This window comes from Trachypithecus francoisi, unplaced genomic scaffold (assembly GCF_009764315.1).
Source record: "Trachypithecus francoisi isolate TF-2019V2 unplaced genomic scaffold, Tfra_2.0 Lachesis_group11, whole genome shotgun sequence".
In the NCBI taxonomy this organism is placed as follows: Eukaryota; Metazoa; Chordata; class Mammalia; order Primates; family Cercopithecidae; genus Trachypithecus; species Trachypithecus francoisi.
Genome location: NW_022681456.1, coordinates 81768579 through 81784789, shown reverse-complemented (window position 1 = coordinate 81784789; position 16211 = coordinate 81768579). Strand labels below are relative to the sequence as shown.

The 16211-nt window shown below is 49.5% G+C and overlaps 1 protein-coding gene and 1 long non-coding RNA gene across 4 annotated transcripts; one reads left to right on the top strand and one right to left on the bottom strand.

The window, feature by feature from the left end:
- Positions 1-3872: 3872 nt before the first annotated feature.
- On the bottom strand, positions 3873-11828 carry KRT74 (keratin 74). 3 transcript variants are annotated; one of them, XM_033221985.1, is made up of 10 exons: positions 11298-11825; positions 10451-10665; positions 9957-10017; positions 9387-9482; positions 8697-8861; positions 7904-8029; positions 6252-6472; positions 5746-5780; positions 5018-5255; positions 3873-4588 (listed from the first exon to the last, which is right to left on the bottom strand). In XM_033221985.1, the coding sequence occupies exons 1-9, from the start codon at positions 11766-11768 to the stop codon at positions 5056-5058; spliced, it is 1590 nt and encodes a 529-aa protein (XP_033077876.1). In that variant the 5' UTR covers positions 11769-11825; the 3' UTR covers positions 3873-4588; positions 5018-5055. The 3 variants fall into 3 exon arrangements, with proteins under 3 accessions (XP_033077876.1, XP_033077877.1, XP_033077875.1); XM_033221986.1 differs by having other exon boundaries at positions 3873-4434; XM_033221984.1 differs by having other exon boundaries at positions 3873-5255; positions 11298-11828.
- LOC117090082 lies at positions 7103-15991 on the top strand. Its single transcript, XR_004439888.1, has 3 exons — positions 7103-7112; positions 14192-14196; positions 15858-15991. It is a non-coding gene; the product is annotated as an uncharacterized LOC117090082 (long non-coding RNA).
- The last annotated feature ends 220 nt before the right edge of the window (positions 15992-16211 follow it).

Genomic DNA, 16211 nt, shown 5'->3' with positions numbered 1-16211 from the left:
CCACTTAAAATCCTAATCCAAGTCACTGTGCAGAGGCCATGACCCTGGCAAAGAAAAGAAATATTGCAGTTTGTTGGCCTTGCATGCTTCAGCTCAACAGGCATCAGCAACGGCTGTGAGAGCCACTCAAGGGCACTGAGTTTCTCTTCATGACCAAAGTCTGAGACTCAGGTGGTTAGTTAAGCCAGCACTTAATTAGCCGAGAGAGAGCCAGTTGTTGCCCTCAGCTGGGTGGCGGCCAAGTGTCCAGAGACATAGTCAGCTCTTGGCCATCAAAAGTCCAGCTCCCCCAGGCTTGCCTTGGCCAGTCAAAACCAGGGTAAGTGGTGTCTGTCCCCCTGCTGGCCCTGGACAACTCTGTCTTTATGCCAGGCTGCGATTTGCCACGTGGTAGGGAAGGCTGAGAGCAAAGTCCAGGGATACGGTTTCTCTGGCTTTTTCTCTGCTGCACTCCCAAATTTTATTTTATTTTTTATTGGGGTGAGATTCACATAACATAAAATTAACTATTTAAAGTGAGCAATTCAGTGGCATTTAGTATGTTCACAATGTTGTGCAACCATAACCTCTGTCTAGTTCTAAAACATTGTCATTACCCCAAAAGAAAGTCCTGTGCCCACTAGCACTCGCCCCATGTCCCCTTCCCCAACTCCTGCAACCACAAATTTGCATTCTATCTGTATGAATTTACCTATTCTAGACACTTCATGTAAATGGAAGTACATAATGTGTGAGGTTTTTTTGTTTGTTTGTTTGGCTTCTTTCCCTTAGCATAATGTTTTTGAGATTCATCCACATTGCAGCATATATCACTGTCATTCCTTTTTGTGGCTGAATGATATTCCATTGAAAGTATATACCACAATTTTTTTTTCTTTCATTGATAGACTTTTGAGCTGTTTCCACATTTGGCTATGGTGAATAGTGCTGCTGTGAACATGCATGTGCATGTGTATGTTTGAGCACCTGGTTTTAATTTTTTTTTTAATGAGACACGGTCTTGTTCCGCCACCCAGGCTGGAGTGCAGTGGCACAATCACGGCTCACTGCAGCCCTGAACTCCCAGGCCCAGGTGATCCTCCCAGCTCAGCCTCCCAAGTAGCTGGCACCACAGGCATGCATCACCATGCCTAGCTTTTTTTTAATTTAAGAGACAGGGTCTCCCTGTCTCCCTTGCCCTGGGTTGCCCAAGGGCAACCTCCCTTGCCCAGATTGATCTCAAACTCCTGGCTTCAAGCAGCCCTGCAGCCTCTGCCTCCCAAAGTGCTGGGATTACAGGGATGAGCCACTGGGCCCAGCCATGTTTTCAATTATTTTGGCTTTATATCTAGGAGTGGAATTGCTGGGTCATATGGCAAATCTGTTTAACTCTTTGAGGAATTGCCAAACTTTTCCACAGTGACTGAACCAGTTTACATTTCCAACAGCAATGTGTGAATGTTCAAATTTCTCCACAATCTCATGGCATTCATTATTTTCTGTTATTTTTATTATAAATCATCCTGGTGGGTATAAACTGGTGCCTAGTTATGGTTTTGGTTTACATTTCCCTGATGACTAATTATGTTGAGCATCTTTTCCTGTGCTTCTTGGCCATTGTGTATCTTCTAAAGTAAGTTTATTAAAATTACTTTCTCTTTTGTTAACTGAGTTGTTTGTTTTTTCATTGTTGAGTTGCAAGAGTACTTTATATATTCTGGATACTAGACCCTTATCAGCTCTATGATTTTCCAATATTTTCTTTCATTTGATAGGTTGTCTTTTCACTTTCTTGATAATGTCCCTTACTGTAAAGACGTTTTTTAACTTTGAGGAAGTCCAATTTATCTAGTTTCTCTTGTGTTGCTTGTGCTTTGGGTGTCATATCTAAGAATTCATTGCCAAATCAAGGTCACAAAGATTTCCCTCGAAATTTTTTCTACGAGTTTTATGGTTTTAGCTCTTATATTTAAGTTGTTGATTCACTTTGATTAATTTTTGTATATGGTGTAAAATAGAGATTCAACCTCATTCTCTGGCATGTGGATACCTCACTGTCTCACCACCGTTTGTTGAAGAAACTATTCTTTCCCCTATTGAATGGTCTTGGTACCTGGGTCAAAATGGCCATAACTATAAATAATTGAAATTAACAATCGCCTGTGGTCCTGCCTCCATGATTTCTCTTCTTGAGCTTCAAAGTACTCTCTAACTGAGTCCAAAAGCAAGAGCACAGTCACTCCTGTGCACCTCTCAGCATCTTCATAATCTCAGGTGGCAGAGAATCTCTCATTTCTCAGGTGGACTCGCTGCAGCCAGGGAGGCTGCTCCTACTGCCCACCTCAGCACTCTAGCAGAGGACACACTGTATCACATCTGCTTAGCCCTGCATCCCTGCATCCAGAGCCATGTGCACGTGCAGCCGTCACAGCCCAGCAGCACCAGCTCAGGTGTGCCCAGTAGTCAGGGGCATGCTGCACGGCAACCCTGAGAGAGGTGATTTCACGGAGGCTCATGTATTAATATTTCTCCAAAGGCTATTTCAGGTTGTGGGTCTCATTCCCTTTCTCACTTCAGCCCCTCTTACTGGGTCCCTCACTGGGAATGAGGTCTTTTGGGAAAGACAGAGCATCAATGCTAAGAAGGGCCTTAAGGGTATCTGGTCCAAAGGCTCTACACCTGGGGTGCATGACCCAGGGAATCCATGGATGAGCTGTGGGGATCTGTGAACCTCTGGACATGCAGTAGACTCTGTCCACATTTCAGGGAAAAGATCCATGGCTTTCATCAGCCCTCAAAAGGTTCATGACTTACAAGGTTAAGAACCGCTGTGTATAACAGGTGACTAGTTAGTGGTAGAGCTGGAATGGAGCCTCCCATAACTCCCAGAGCACTAGTTCAGTATCCACAGTGGCGGCAGTGGTGACATCAGAGGGAGACATTTGGGCAGAAAGCCCAACACACTCTTGGGCTCTTGTGCTTCCCACGGTTTATTGCACCCTGGCACACACAGACGAGGACCTCCTTAATACATGAAAGGCACAGGGAGGTGAATGGAGGTCACTTCTTAGGCCAGAGGCCCCATCCTCCCAAGGCCCATCCCCATTATCCTGACACCTGTAGAGGTGAACATCTTCGGGCACACCTGTGACCCAAGACCAATTTGAAAGCTGCTAAGACGGCTAGACTCTGGCGGCCACAGCTGAGGGACATGGAAATCCACCCAGCCCCACTGCAGATTAAGCATCTCTAATCCAAAAGTCTGAAATCCAAAGTACTCCAAAACTTTTGAGCACTTTATTTAAAATTTGTATAAAATTATCTTTAGTCTATGCAGAAGGTATATATGAAACATAAATGAATTTCATGTTTTGATTTGGGTTCCATCCCCAAAATATCTCGTTATGCACATGCAAATATTTCAAAATCCAAAGTCAGAAATGTTTCTGGTCTCAAACATTTTGGATAAGGTATACCCAATCTGTACTGACTTTGGAAAATCTGAGATCTCCCACCCCTTACTAAATAAGCACATGAAAGCCTGTGTCCAAATTACTATGTTGCTGTGATTTAAATTATCTCTCCAGGAGCCTATGTGTCCATCTTTCTGGTTATTTAATTAAACTCTCCTCCTCCTCCAGGAAGCCCTCCTTGCTTAGCCTCTCCATTCCAATCACTTCTTAGCATTACTGCCCTAGGGTGCCTTTCCCTGATTTACATGAATATGTATCTGTCTCTTCCAGCAGCCTGAGATTGCCTCCAGAGCAGCCTCGTCTCAGTTGGCCTGCAGCTTCCCGGCAAGAGTCCTGCACACTTGCTGGGAAGAAATGGAGGGTGGCACATCCTCACTAGAGGGTGGAACACTTGGAAAGATTGACAGACTGACAGAAGCATACCTCTGACACCACTCAAGGATAGTTTATTGAACATACAGCAGAAATTCAGAGTATTTAACTTAAGCAAAAGAGGAACTAGTTGTCACCATTCTTAGGAATATTTACACTCTGAGCCACGACATCTGGACTAGGCAGTACCACCCAGGGACAGAAAGGCAAGCTCCACTTACTGAGCTTAGCTCATGGCACCAGAAATTGAGAGTCAGAGGCTATGTAGGACACAGCCCCAGAGAGATGGCCGAAGACAAATCACATACCCACAGTCCTGACAAAAGGCTATGTAATTACGCTGCCCTCATCAAAAAGAACAGTGACGTTGACATTCCGTTTGTTAAAGAGGCAGTGACATGCCACAGAAAGAGCATAGACCTTGGTGTCGGCCAGGCATGACTCTGGCACGTAGGTGGGTGACTGGGGCCAGTTCTGTAGCCTCTTGGGATCAGGCTCCCAGTCTGTTCCAATGATGCTGATCACAACTTCTTTGCAGGACTGGATGAGAATTGGAAGCAATGCGTCTAGGGTGCCTGGCGTCTAGTGAGTGCTTGACAAATGATGGTAGCTATTGTGGATAATGAAGGAGGTGGTTGGGTGACACAGGCTGGCAGAGAATCCCCAGTACACCTTCACTTGACTTTGCGGAGATGGGCGCAGCTGGTGGTCTACAGATATACACATGGTGTCCTAAATATTGGCGTCATCCTGCAAAGTTGTTTCTGGTGGAGCAAGTAAAGGCTGTCTAACTTCTCACCACCTGGTTACAGGTCTCAAGTCACCCCACCGTGCTGGCAGGGCAAACCTCTCAGGCAATAGCTAATTTGGCCTAAGCACAGAACAAACCAGCCCCTCCCCTGTCCTCTCTTGCTCCTTCCCTCTCTCTAGGGATGATCACAGCTTCCTTAGGGCCAAGAAGGTTATAATGGCTTGTACCTCCAAAGCCTCCTGCCAGCCCAAGGCAGCAAGGAAAATAACAAGTCGTTAGTACACATGGGACCTAAGGAAACAGGGAAGGTGACTGTGTCAATCAGAGCTTGAGAGTAAAAGCTAAACCACGATGTGGACAGTCGAGTGTACTACAGACAGTTTTAAAACTCAGGGGCTGGGAACTTGGGTGTGGCAGCCACCTTTGGGAGTGGCAAAGTCACCTCTTCTTCCAGGTGCTGAGGTGGATGAGGCCATGGGTCTAGCGGGTGGCTTTCCTTGCTGGGGTGCTGCCTGGGGTGTTCTTGCTCTGGGAGTCCTTGAGGTCTCCCCCTCGCACCTCTTTGGTCTTGGTCTGCCCGCTCTGGGTGGTGCCAGAGCTGCCTGCCATAGTGCTGGCCCCAAGGTCAGCACCCGCAGAGCTGGGGTGATGGTAGCTGTAGCTGCTGCTGCTGATGACGGCTGAGGAGGAGGGGCCAAGAGCAGAGGAGAGGAGCAGTGTCAATCAGCAGGTAATAGCTATGGTAAAGGCTGTCCGCAAGGGCTTCTCTACAACAACACTCTATTTAAACCTCAGAACGACCCTCAGTAGTCAAGAAGCACTACAGAGATGAACTGAGAGCCTATTATGGGCCAGACCTTGTGTGAGGTGAAGACCCCATAGGATAGATACAGTCCCTGGCCTCCTGGAAATTCTAGGAAAATCCATGTCCACCAACCCTTTCTCCAAAGGACAACACCCCAGGGGAGAAACAGGAAGGGAAAGGGGTGGGCATGACCTCAGTCACTATTTCATAGGATGAAAAAGGAGAACGTTTCCTTTGAAGCCCAAGAATCTTCCCAAGACAGTAACAGAAGTTTCTGGGTGGGGTGAGACAGTAAGTGGGGGTGACATCACTTTGTCCCAGAGTCCCTGGCTTTCTCAACCCAAGGCATCTCTCAAGATACTCACAGATGCTCACAGAGGATGGATTCTCCCCAGACATCCTGTGAGACAGAAAGTTAGAGAAAGACAAAAACTCAGAGTCGAGATTCCACTGAACCTTAATGGGCTCCTGCTTTTATACGTGCATCATTTAAACTCATCCTTATAACAACTTATGAAATTGACACTATCACCTTCATCTTACAGATGAGAAAACAAGAGGCCTGGAGATATTAGATGATTTATCGAGACCACAGCACTAGCATGGGGTAAAGCCAATAATTAGCCCCTGCTGTACAGCCAATCATTAGCCCCAGGTCTGTCTGAGCCCCTGGTTCTCTTCACAGCAGCACACGGCCACCTATGCCTCATGGCTCATGTCCGACAACCCCTTGCAAGAAGTTGCCTCTGAGTTCATGAAATCACCACATCCCTTGCCTGTATTGGCACTAACGATGTTCTCCAGGTGGCCCCTCAGCTAGGCAGGAGCCACCCCAAGTCCCTTCTCACACTTTCCCCTCCACCCCGGCCACCTGCACTCCTCGCCCTCCAGCAGCTTGCGGTAGGTGGCGATCTCCACGTCCAGGGCCAGTTTCAGGCTCATGAGCTCCTGGTACTCGCGCAGCATCCGTGCCAGCTCCTCCTTGGCCTGGTGCAGGGCGCCCTCCAGCTCATCCAACTTGGCCCGGGCATCCTTTAGGGCATTGTCTCCCCGCTGCTCAGCGTCAGCAATGGCTGTCTCCAGGCTGGCACACTGACGGGCAAAGAACAGAGAGACCATCAGAACAGAAAATTACATTTAGCTCATACCGGTTAAATAGAACAGCACCCTTATTTTGCAGATGGGGCCCTAGGTGACAAGGAGTAAAAGCTGCAAAGTCAACACCAGAACTTTGTCTCTTCTATTTTCTATTGCAGAGGAATATTCAAAGCTGTTGTCACATGAAGCTGTGGAGGCAGTTGCATTTCAGGAGGTCAGAAAGAAATGTCGATATTTGCCTGAAACTGGAGGCCACCAGCATCTGCAGATTCAAAATACTCCAGGTTCAGGAAAATCATACCCAATTCCCCAGCAAGGCCAGCCCTGAGGATGAGATGGTATGCCACGGTCCCACTGCGATCAGATTCCTGCTGCAGGACCTCTCGCCAGTGGGGATCCTTCTGATCTGTTAGCATCCAGATGAGTGTTTCTGGACTCCAGCACTCCAGGGAGGATCTGCCTGAAGGCTCCCACATCTGGCCTTCCCTTAGAGCAGGAGGGTAAGGCCCTAAATTATAGGCACAACCTCAGAAGCTGGACTCTGATGAACATCTGGGGGCACTGTGATGCCTGGTGCTAACAGAGGGGGAGGAACTGTGCTCATGGAATTTGTGAATCGGCGAAACGCAGAGTCGTAGAGCTGTCCCTGTGTTCCCCTGCAGAGCATGGAGGGTGGTGGGGATACCAGAAGGAGAACAGGCTCAGATCTTGCCGCTGGGCAATTCTGTCACTAGTGGAGCAGACCTAGTTCTCACAGAGGTCACAAGAAGGATCCTCCAGCCTCCAAAATCATCTCCCCACTGATGCAACGTTTAAGATTTGCTGCTGTCAGGTAAGACAGCCCCCTCCCCGGCCCACTAACATGGAAGTAGTACCGTGGCACAGGGCAAGGAAACCCAGGAGGGCTTCATTGATGGCTGTGTCCCTCAGTCGCCAGACCATGCCCCACTCCAAGGGCAGGAACCTGGTGTGGCCACAGAGGTGCCTGACGTACACCCCCTGCACCCCACACACATTCCGTGTCCAGTGGGAGGAGGAGACAGAGGGTCTGCCCTCAGAGGGGACACCCAAAGGGGACATGGAGCAGATTCCCTGGACACAGAAAAAGTCTGCGGAAGAGGAACTTGGGTTCTAATCCTAGCTCCATTCATTACCAGCTGGGGGCTCTGGGCAGGTCCCTTCCCCTGTTGCTTTATCTGCAAAATGAGGAGTCAGAGAAATAGGTTTGAAGCTCTTCCCAGTTCTGGGCGGGTGCCAGCTCTGATGGTGGGGTACCAAGGCAGGGTGGGAAAGGGGGACTGTGGGTGGCCAAGGGACCCCTAAGCCTGGCAGGGGAAATTTGCTTGTTCCCGAAGGGCAGGCCCCATTTCCTCATCCCAGAGCCTCCCATGGAACCCGAGAGTTCTTTGTGGGGCTGCTGCCCACCTGCTTCTTCACGTTCCCAATCTCACACCGGATCCTCTGGATGAGCCGGTTCAGCTCCGCCATCTCGCTCCTGGTGTGTTTCAGGTTGTCACCATGCTGACTGGCTGCCAGCTGCAGCTCCTGGATCTGGTTTCCCAGAGACAGGAAGTTGGCAATGAGACAAGGGCACTGGGGAAGGGTCTTGTAAATAAGCCACCCCTGCCACCCTGGCTGTTGGTGGGATTTAACGGAGCTGAAGAGGAGTGCTGAACAGGGTCCTGGGGGCCCAGGTAAGGAGTTTTCTCCCTGACAGCCCCAAAGCAGTTTACCCAAAGCATAGTTCCATTACTCAGAGGACTCCCGGCCTTCCATTTCCTTTTGAAAGTCTTCCCGTGTGGATCAGGAAAGAGCTACAGGCTTCTCCTTCTCCCACTCACCCCCCACCAAATTCACCCATGGTTATGCTCCTGCAAGTCTGTGATTCTCCCTCTGCCCTGTGGCAGCATACCCCCATTCCTATAAGTGTATTTGTTTTACCACCTCACTTCTTTCACAAGCAACAGAGGGACAGGTAGTTGTTGGATGGAGGAAAGAAGTGAGGGATCCTCTCTGTTGCATATATTCAATCCATACCAGTTTCATGATTTATCTTTGATAACAGGCTCTGCTGAGAATTCATTTTGTCCTTGAAGCCTTGGTTGGAACCGTTCTTTCATTCAGTATGCCCACAAAAATATTCCTCACATTCACTGTGGAGGTGACCCTTCCCAGGAAGCGAGGGGCCGCTGTGGGAGGAGACCCATTTGGTGCCCACCTTGGTCTGGTACAGGGCTTCAGCCTCGGCCTTGCTCTTCAGGGCGATCTCCTCGTAATGCATGCGGACCTCGGCAATGATGCTGTCGAGGTCCAGGTCTCGGTTGTTGTCCATGGACAGGATGACTGAGGTCTCACTGGCATGAGTCTGGATCTGAGCGATCTCCTGTATTGAGAGAGGAAGACAGACTCAGCAACACCCTGGCTTCCCTCTTCTGCCCCGTTAGTCTTCTGGGCCCACGGTCTCTGGCCCAATAGGATGCTAGGATCCATGGGGCCAAAGTAGGGGGAAGAAGTGCCCTCTGGGATGTGTCTGCAGAGCTGAGGGAGAGCAGCTCACAGCAGCAGGAACCCCTGCAAGTGGCAGGTGTCTGCGGGCACATGCAGATGGGTGAAGAATGCATTTCCCACAATTTCGCAGAATCCAAGGATCTGTGCTTTGTAAGACCTCACTGGGTTATCTTTTCCTCCCTGTGGGCAAGGCCACTATTGTGGTCGAGATCAATTTCCTCCCGCATGTGTGGCCTCCAAGGACCAGCATCCTGCACTTCCATGGTCTCCTGGTGCAGGATTTTGACCTTTCCACCAAAACATCTTTCATTGTGTTGATCCCAAACCTCTCCTGTTGGCATCTCCCTGAAAGAGTTGAGAAGGAGGCAGGGTGAGGGTGAGGGGACAGGAGTGTCCTTACCGCATCATACAGACATTTGAGGAACTTGATGTTTTTGTCCAGAGAGTCCACTTTGGCCTGAAGCTCCATCTTGACCACGTAGGCTGCATCTGCATCCTTCCAAGAGGCCCCAGAGTCATTGGTGGATGCAACCCTCATCCACAGCTGCCCTGCCCAACCCCTGCCCCAAAGCCATCTGATTTTCTACTTTCTACCCACAAAGGAAAGCTCACTCAATATCCATTTCTTCTCAGACTCCCTGAAGCTTTGGGAATAGGGAAAAGAGGAGGTGGCAGCTCTGTTATGCCTGGAGAAAACAAAGCTCAGAGAGGTAGAAGGTTTCCTTAGGTCACACAGCAAGGCTGAGCTGGACCAGAGTTTCACAGTTTCCAGACCTGAATTCTCTGTCTGTCTCTGTCCATTTCCCGAGTGTGTGTCTTTTCTCTCCAACTCACTGGAGGCCAGGACTATGACTCACTCCACCCTCACCAGGCGCCAGCCCCCTCCCCAGTCGCCTGGGCTGAAGTCCTGAGCAGAGTTGTTAAGATGGGGTAAGACAGACCCTAATAAGGAGGCTCTTCCCTCCCTTACCTTCTTGAGCACCACAAACTCATTCTCTGCTGCTGTGCGTCGGTTAATCTCCACCTCATATCTGCCGGCAGGGAGAGAAGATAGCCTTAGCCCTCTTAGCCAAGGAACTTTCTCTTCCTGCTGGCCAGGCAAATGTTTGGGATGCAGGGTCCTGGCAGGGTCTCTGGGGTGAGCAGTAAGAGGCTAGTGACAGGAATAAGATATCCCTGAGTTGCCTCACTTGCCTCCTACTTTTTGCATGTTAGGAAAACATCCAGGTGACACCAGCAACTGAACCTTTCAGTGGGTCAAGGAGCACAGGAACTGCTTCCTATCAACCAGGCAGGAAGTTATCATCGAACAGGATAGGCCCTTCCCCCCAGCCAGAGAAGGGGATGTGAGCTCCTGACCCTGGAGGGTACACCCTCATCTCCTAAAAAATAATGGCACAGAGATCAAGTGAGCCCAGAGGCACGGGGAACATGGTCTGTGACCATCGGGTGGGGCCTGCTCACCTCTTCTTGTAGTCTTCCACCAGGTCCCTCATGCTTCTCAGCTCTGAGTCCAGCCTCACCCTGTCCCCGGACAGCGTCTCCAGCTGCTTCCGCAGGTTGCTGATGTAGCCCTCAAGGATGGGCTCCAGGTTCTTCTTGCAGTTGTTCAGGTCCAGCTGCTGCAGCAGCTCCCACTTGGTTTCTAGAACCTGGTTCTGCTGCTCTAGGAACCTTACCTGGAACCCAAATCAACAGACACCTGGAACCACAATGGGTGCAGTCATGCCCCGTGAACACACACCATTGACTCCCCAGGTTTGCCATAGATTGTTGTAGTCATTTTGCTCACGTCTTGACTCTCCACCCTTGACATTCCACACAAACTAGACCCTTTACAAGTGCTCATTTCCTAGCCTTCTGGAGAAACCATCAGTGAGAACTCACTCAAGGAGATTCCACATTGCTTGGCCCTGGTCCCAGGAGATGTCCTTCCTTATGTCTCAATTAAGTGTCTCTTCCTGTACCATGAGCCCTTCCCTCTGAACACTGCTGGATTCTATTAGCCTTTCATGTTCGTGTAAATCAGCCATCCTCAAGAAATCCATCACTTTTTTGTCAAGGAAGGGCTGCTTTTTACCCAGCTTCCCATCCTGTTCTCCAAAATCACCAAAGAAGTCAATATATTCATGTATTCTTTTGTCTTCCATGGCACACAGACCTACTCTCCTTCTCTAATGATGAGGAAGCCCTTCCTGAGGCCCAGCTGCACCTTTCCAGCCACAATGCGCAGTCCATTCCCAGGCAGTTTTCCCAGGAAAACTGCTCATGGCCTCAGGGGGCTGCCTCATCCTCCTCCTATGATACCCACCTTGTCAATGAAGGAGGCGAACTTGTCGTTCAGCGCCTTGATCTGTTCCCGCTCCTGGGAGCGCACCTTCTGGATCTCAGGGTCCAGCTCCACATTGAGGGGGGCCAAGAGGCTCTTGTTGACAGTGACCTGGTAGATGCCCCCAGGCGGGCACACAGATGAACAAGCAGGCCCCAGGGCCACACTGCCAAACATACTGCCAGCAAAGCCACTGGCCCGGCCCCCTCCATACCCAGAGCCAGGCCTAAAGCTGTAACCTCCAGACCGAACGCTGCCACCAGTCACATTGAAAGAAATACGCTGATTCCCTCCGAGACTATAGAGGCTTCGACTGCCAAAGCCAGCTCCAGCCCCTCTGCCAGCTGCACAGTAAGAGGCCAGGCTACCCACAGCCTTCCTCGGCACCACTGCCGAATGCACACTGAAGTTGCCCTTGTCACCACCGGACTTGACGTTCAGTTGCCGACTCATGGTGGGAAAGGTGGAGTTGACAGAGCCGGAGAAAAGCAGTCGCCAAGGGGTAGAGAACACAGTGATGGGGCACCCAGAGTGCTGCCTCCTTTTATCCCTGTTGGGCCCAGGACACCGGAAAAGGGCGTCTCTCTACTATCTCGTTTCCCCTGCTAAAGGGCCAGGAGCCATGGGCAATTTGTAGAACAGAGATCTCCAAGTCCTTTGCAGCAACAAAGCTCTTCTGATAGCAAGTGGAATATGCTGCCCTTGCAGACTGGAGTGGTCTAATTTGGAGTTTATCTGTGCTCCCTAATTAGGGACCTGAAGAGTTATCCCCTGAAGAGATCTCCTAGCTTTATTTTTCCAGTGTTACCTCCTTCTTGCTTAACTATCAGCAAGGAGCAGGGGAAATGCCTGCCTTTCCCCAGAGGAGACTCACCTGAAAAACTCCAGGTTTCTTCCCAAAAGAACCCGTCTCCCTATTATAGGGTCTTGTGTGGAAGCTAGAATTTTTACATCTGGGAAAAGAAGACATGGAAAGATGATTCTTCTTGGAAAGGTGTCCTCAAATATCTGGATCTGGGTAAGAAGCTCCAGGGTCCATCCTTGGGCCATGCTAAGGACCACAGCTGTCTAGCAATGAAGTGGACCCCAGGAAGGAAGAGGAACGACTCTGCAGCATCTGCATGACCCCATCAGGGATATTGTCTAGGGCCTTCTGTGTTGGGCAGGGCCTGTGTGGTAGTGACCTTGACATTGCCTTACAACGATGAGAACGTTTCCAGCCAACTGCATTTCCTCCAGTTGGATTTTCTCTCCTGGATAAGATTGTCTGTCCTACTCTAGGAGGTCAGGCAGGGGCTGGGACATAAGCCCCCACACTCCCTGGGGAAACACCCCATGGCTAAAGTCACCAAGGAAAAGGACCCCCTGAGTTTCACTCCCAGGTTCAGGGTAGGCTGTTCTGCCAGTTTCCTGGCAACTTCAGGGAGCACTCAATTTTGGAACAGGAGTATCACCGCTTTATAGCTCAGGTAGTGTGGGTACAGTGCAATGTTAAAAAATTATTTCGGGGCTGGGCACGGTGGCTCACACCTGTAATCCCAGCACTTTGGGAGGCCGAGGAGAGCAGATTGCCTGAGGTCAGGAGTTTGAGTCCAGCCTGGCTAACATGATGAAACCCCCTCTCTACTAAAAATATAAAAATTATTAGCCGAGCGTGGTGGCGCATGCCTATAGTTTCAGCTACTCAGGAGGCTAAGGCCAAAGAATCACTTGAACCCGGGAGGCAGAGGTTGTAGTGAGCTGAGACTGCACCACTGCACTCTAGCTTGGGTGACAATTTCAAAACTAGGTATCTGGCAGCTGCCTTCATGCGAGACTCTGACCACTTCCTATAACTAAACTGGGAACGCTTGGCCTGTTTGGATCCAGCCGAGGGCAGAAGACAACTGCTCCCACTGCTGGGGAGGGAAAAGGAAAAGCTGACCTGGGCAGGGAGCGTGGAGCTTAGGCCTGGAACCTGCCCCAGAAGACTTTCCCCTTCACAGGGTGTTTTCCTCTCAGCCCCTAAGGCAATGGTGGAAGGTTCTTCCCCAGGGACCCTGTCTCAGGGGGGCCCTCCTGGCAGGGCCTAGCCCTAGAGCACAGGAGCGTGTAATTGAAGGGGTTGCTTGTGGTTTTCTAAGTCAGGTTGCAAGGGCAACAGCAGGGGTGCTGCCAGACGCTGGGTTTGCCTCCTTCCTGTGCTGGAGTGTTCAAGTCAACAAATGGTGTGAGTTCCTTGACCTGGGGGTGACTGTCCTACGGCCCCAGCCCCCAAGAAGCCTACAGACCAATAAGAGGAATCCACGCAAAGAACTTAAAGTAGAGCCAAAGCTCTGGAATAACAGAAGAGCATTACGAACCATGGATCAGAGGTGCACTGAGGAATGGCTCATTTTGATTAGGGTTTTTGGGGATCTCCAGAAGCCAGACTTATATTCCCAACAATGCCCATGACAGGTGCTGGCTCAGAGTAGTGGCTCAGAGGTAGTGGGGCTGGAAGTGTTCCTTATGGTAGTAGTAGCAATAGTGGTAGTAACATCGTTGTATAATAATGATGGTAGTAGCAGAAAGAGTTAACACTTATTGCTCACTTCACATGTGCCAGGCATTGTGCCAAGCCTACATGGGATGTCTCACTGACCCTCCTTTACAGTTGAGGAAACAGAGGAACTTGCCCATCTCACTCAACTAGTAAGTTAGAGTTGGGCCCGGAATTCAAGTGCGTCTGGTTTCAAAGTCCATGTTCCTGACCATCATGTTATATGGTAGAGATGGAAGTTAGTAGCAAAGATGCAAAGACATTGTGGTACATGTGGCAGGCATGGCAGCTGTGAGCTGGGACCCTCATGTTTATGTTTCTGTTGTTTTTGATTAAAGTGTGACATGAGGAGAAGGGGAGGTTGTTGCTGAATTAGGGACTTGCAAAGGGTAGCTGCTCATGATAAGACATCACTCTAGGTTCAGAGAGAAAATCAGCCACAGCAAGGATGGGCAGGGGGAAAGAAGAGACTTGCTTTCACGAGCAGCTGTTTTATTCTGGAATCCCCAGCACCTGGCCCTTCATTGCCCAGCTCAAAGGGGAAAATAAACACAGTTCTGGCTAGCTGAGTCTTTGTGCCACCACCACCTGGCTGACTATGAGCCCCAATCTGATAGGAATTTCAACAAAAAGGCATTTACAAAGCAGAAAAGGCATGAGGCTAGATCTTTGAGGCTGGAGAAGACTTGGGGTAAACAAAAAGCAGACATCCAGGTGCCTCGGAAATGCAGCAGAATGAATGGGGTCCATCCACACTCAGAAGTGTGTGATGGGCTGGGAAAGGCCAGGACTAGGGCTAGGGGTCCTGGCACCCTTTGTATTCGTTACAAAGGGTGCCTCTGTGGGCTGGGCCCTGTGCTGGAGGCTGGCAAATAAGGGTTACTGACAGTGGTGGTAATGATGGTGGTGGTGTGGCTGTGACGGAGAAGGAAAAGGTAGAGGCAGAGTAGGATTTCCTGACAACAGTGTTGTGATTGTGGCCACACAGAAGCAATCCTCCTAATTCATTCCTAGGGAACTTAATTGCAGGGGAATTGTCTTTGGCCTGTGCAGTCAGATCCCTAGAGTTCCAGCCTTCACTGTGTTGGATACCCTTTAATTAGCAATCACACACCACACCCTGGTCTTTGAGTTCATTGGACTAATGAGTGTCCCAAGGCCAGAAGAGATTAATTAGTTCATTAAATGTGTATAAAACTGGGCATCTACTGGGTGTTCAGTTCTATGCTAGACAGAGGGAGATATCTGAGATGCTCTCTTTCTCTTTTAGAAAGTTAATTGAACTGGAGGAGAAACAATATAAACATATACAGAAGTTGTTTTGCTGTTGTTATTGCTGTAGTTTTAATTCTACATGCCTATATTGGATTATATGCTTGAACAAGTAACTCAGACAAGCTGTTCATTGAAATTCTGATCTAAAAAGAATTTTAAAAGTTCATGAAAATCTACTTTTTGCTTACCCTAAATCTTCTCCACCTTTGAATTAAAAAGAAACGGAAAAATAGAATAAAAGAGAGCCTGGGCTCTCTGAGGTAGGGGCTGGGAACTGGAAAGTTGGCCAGATGGGGCAGGTGCATGGGGCATCCCTCAGACAGTGAGAGGCCCAGGCAGATTGTAAGGGAAGGCTCGACTTGGGAAGCAGAGATGGAGGCAGAGATGGCGGTGCAGGCCTAGACAGTTCCCTTCTCCCTGTAGACACTGTGGAATCATGCAAGGGTCCTGATTTCACAGGGCCAGTGCTTTTGGTTAAGGAATAGTCTCTGTGTTACAAGAGGAGGGCTTTGGAGACACAGGTACCTCAGGGAGCCCAAGGGAGCTGAGTCAATTGTGCCATAATCTCTCACCATCTTCCTGGAGCATAAGAATCCCATTCTGCAGAGCACATCTCAACAGAGGGAAATAAAAGGCAGCCCCACGAAAAATCCCAATGGCCGTAACCATCATATATATAGTTTGAAGATGAATAATGAAGGTTGTTTTTCTCTAGCCCTTTGGCCTTTGACTGCTCCTGGGCACAGAACAACAGTTGAGGGACCCAGATTCTGCAGATCAAGGTCATTAAAGAAAAGAGAAAGGCCAGGCATGGTGGCTCATGCCTGTAATCCCAGCACTTTGGATGGCCAAGGTGGGCAGATCACTTGAGGCCAGGAATTCGAGACCAACCTGGCCAAAATGGTGAAACCCTGTCTCTAAAAAAAATACAAAAATTAGCTGGGAGTGGTGGCACATGCCTGTAATCCCAGCTACTTGGGAGGCTGAGGCAGGAGAATCTTGTGAACCCAGGAGGCAGAGGTTGCAGTGAGCTGAGATTGTGCCATTGCACTCCAGCCTGGGGGACAAGAGCAAAACTCCATAAAAAAAAAAAAAAGAAA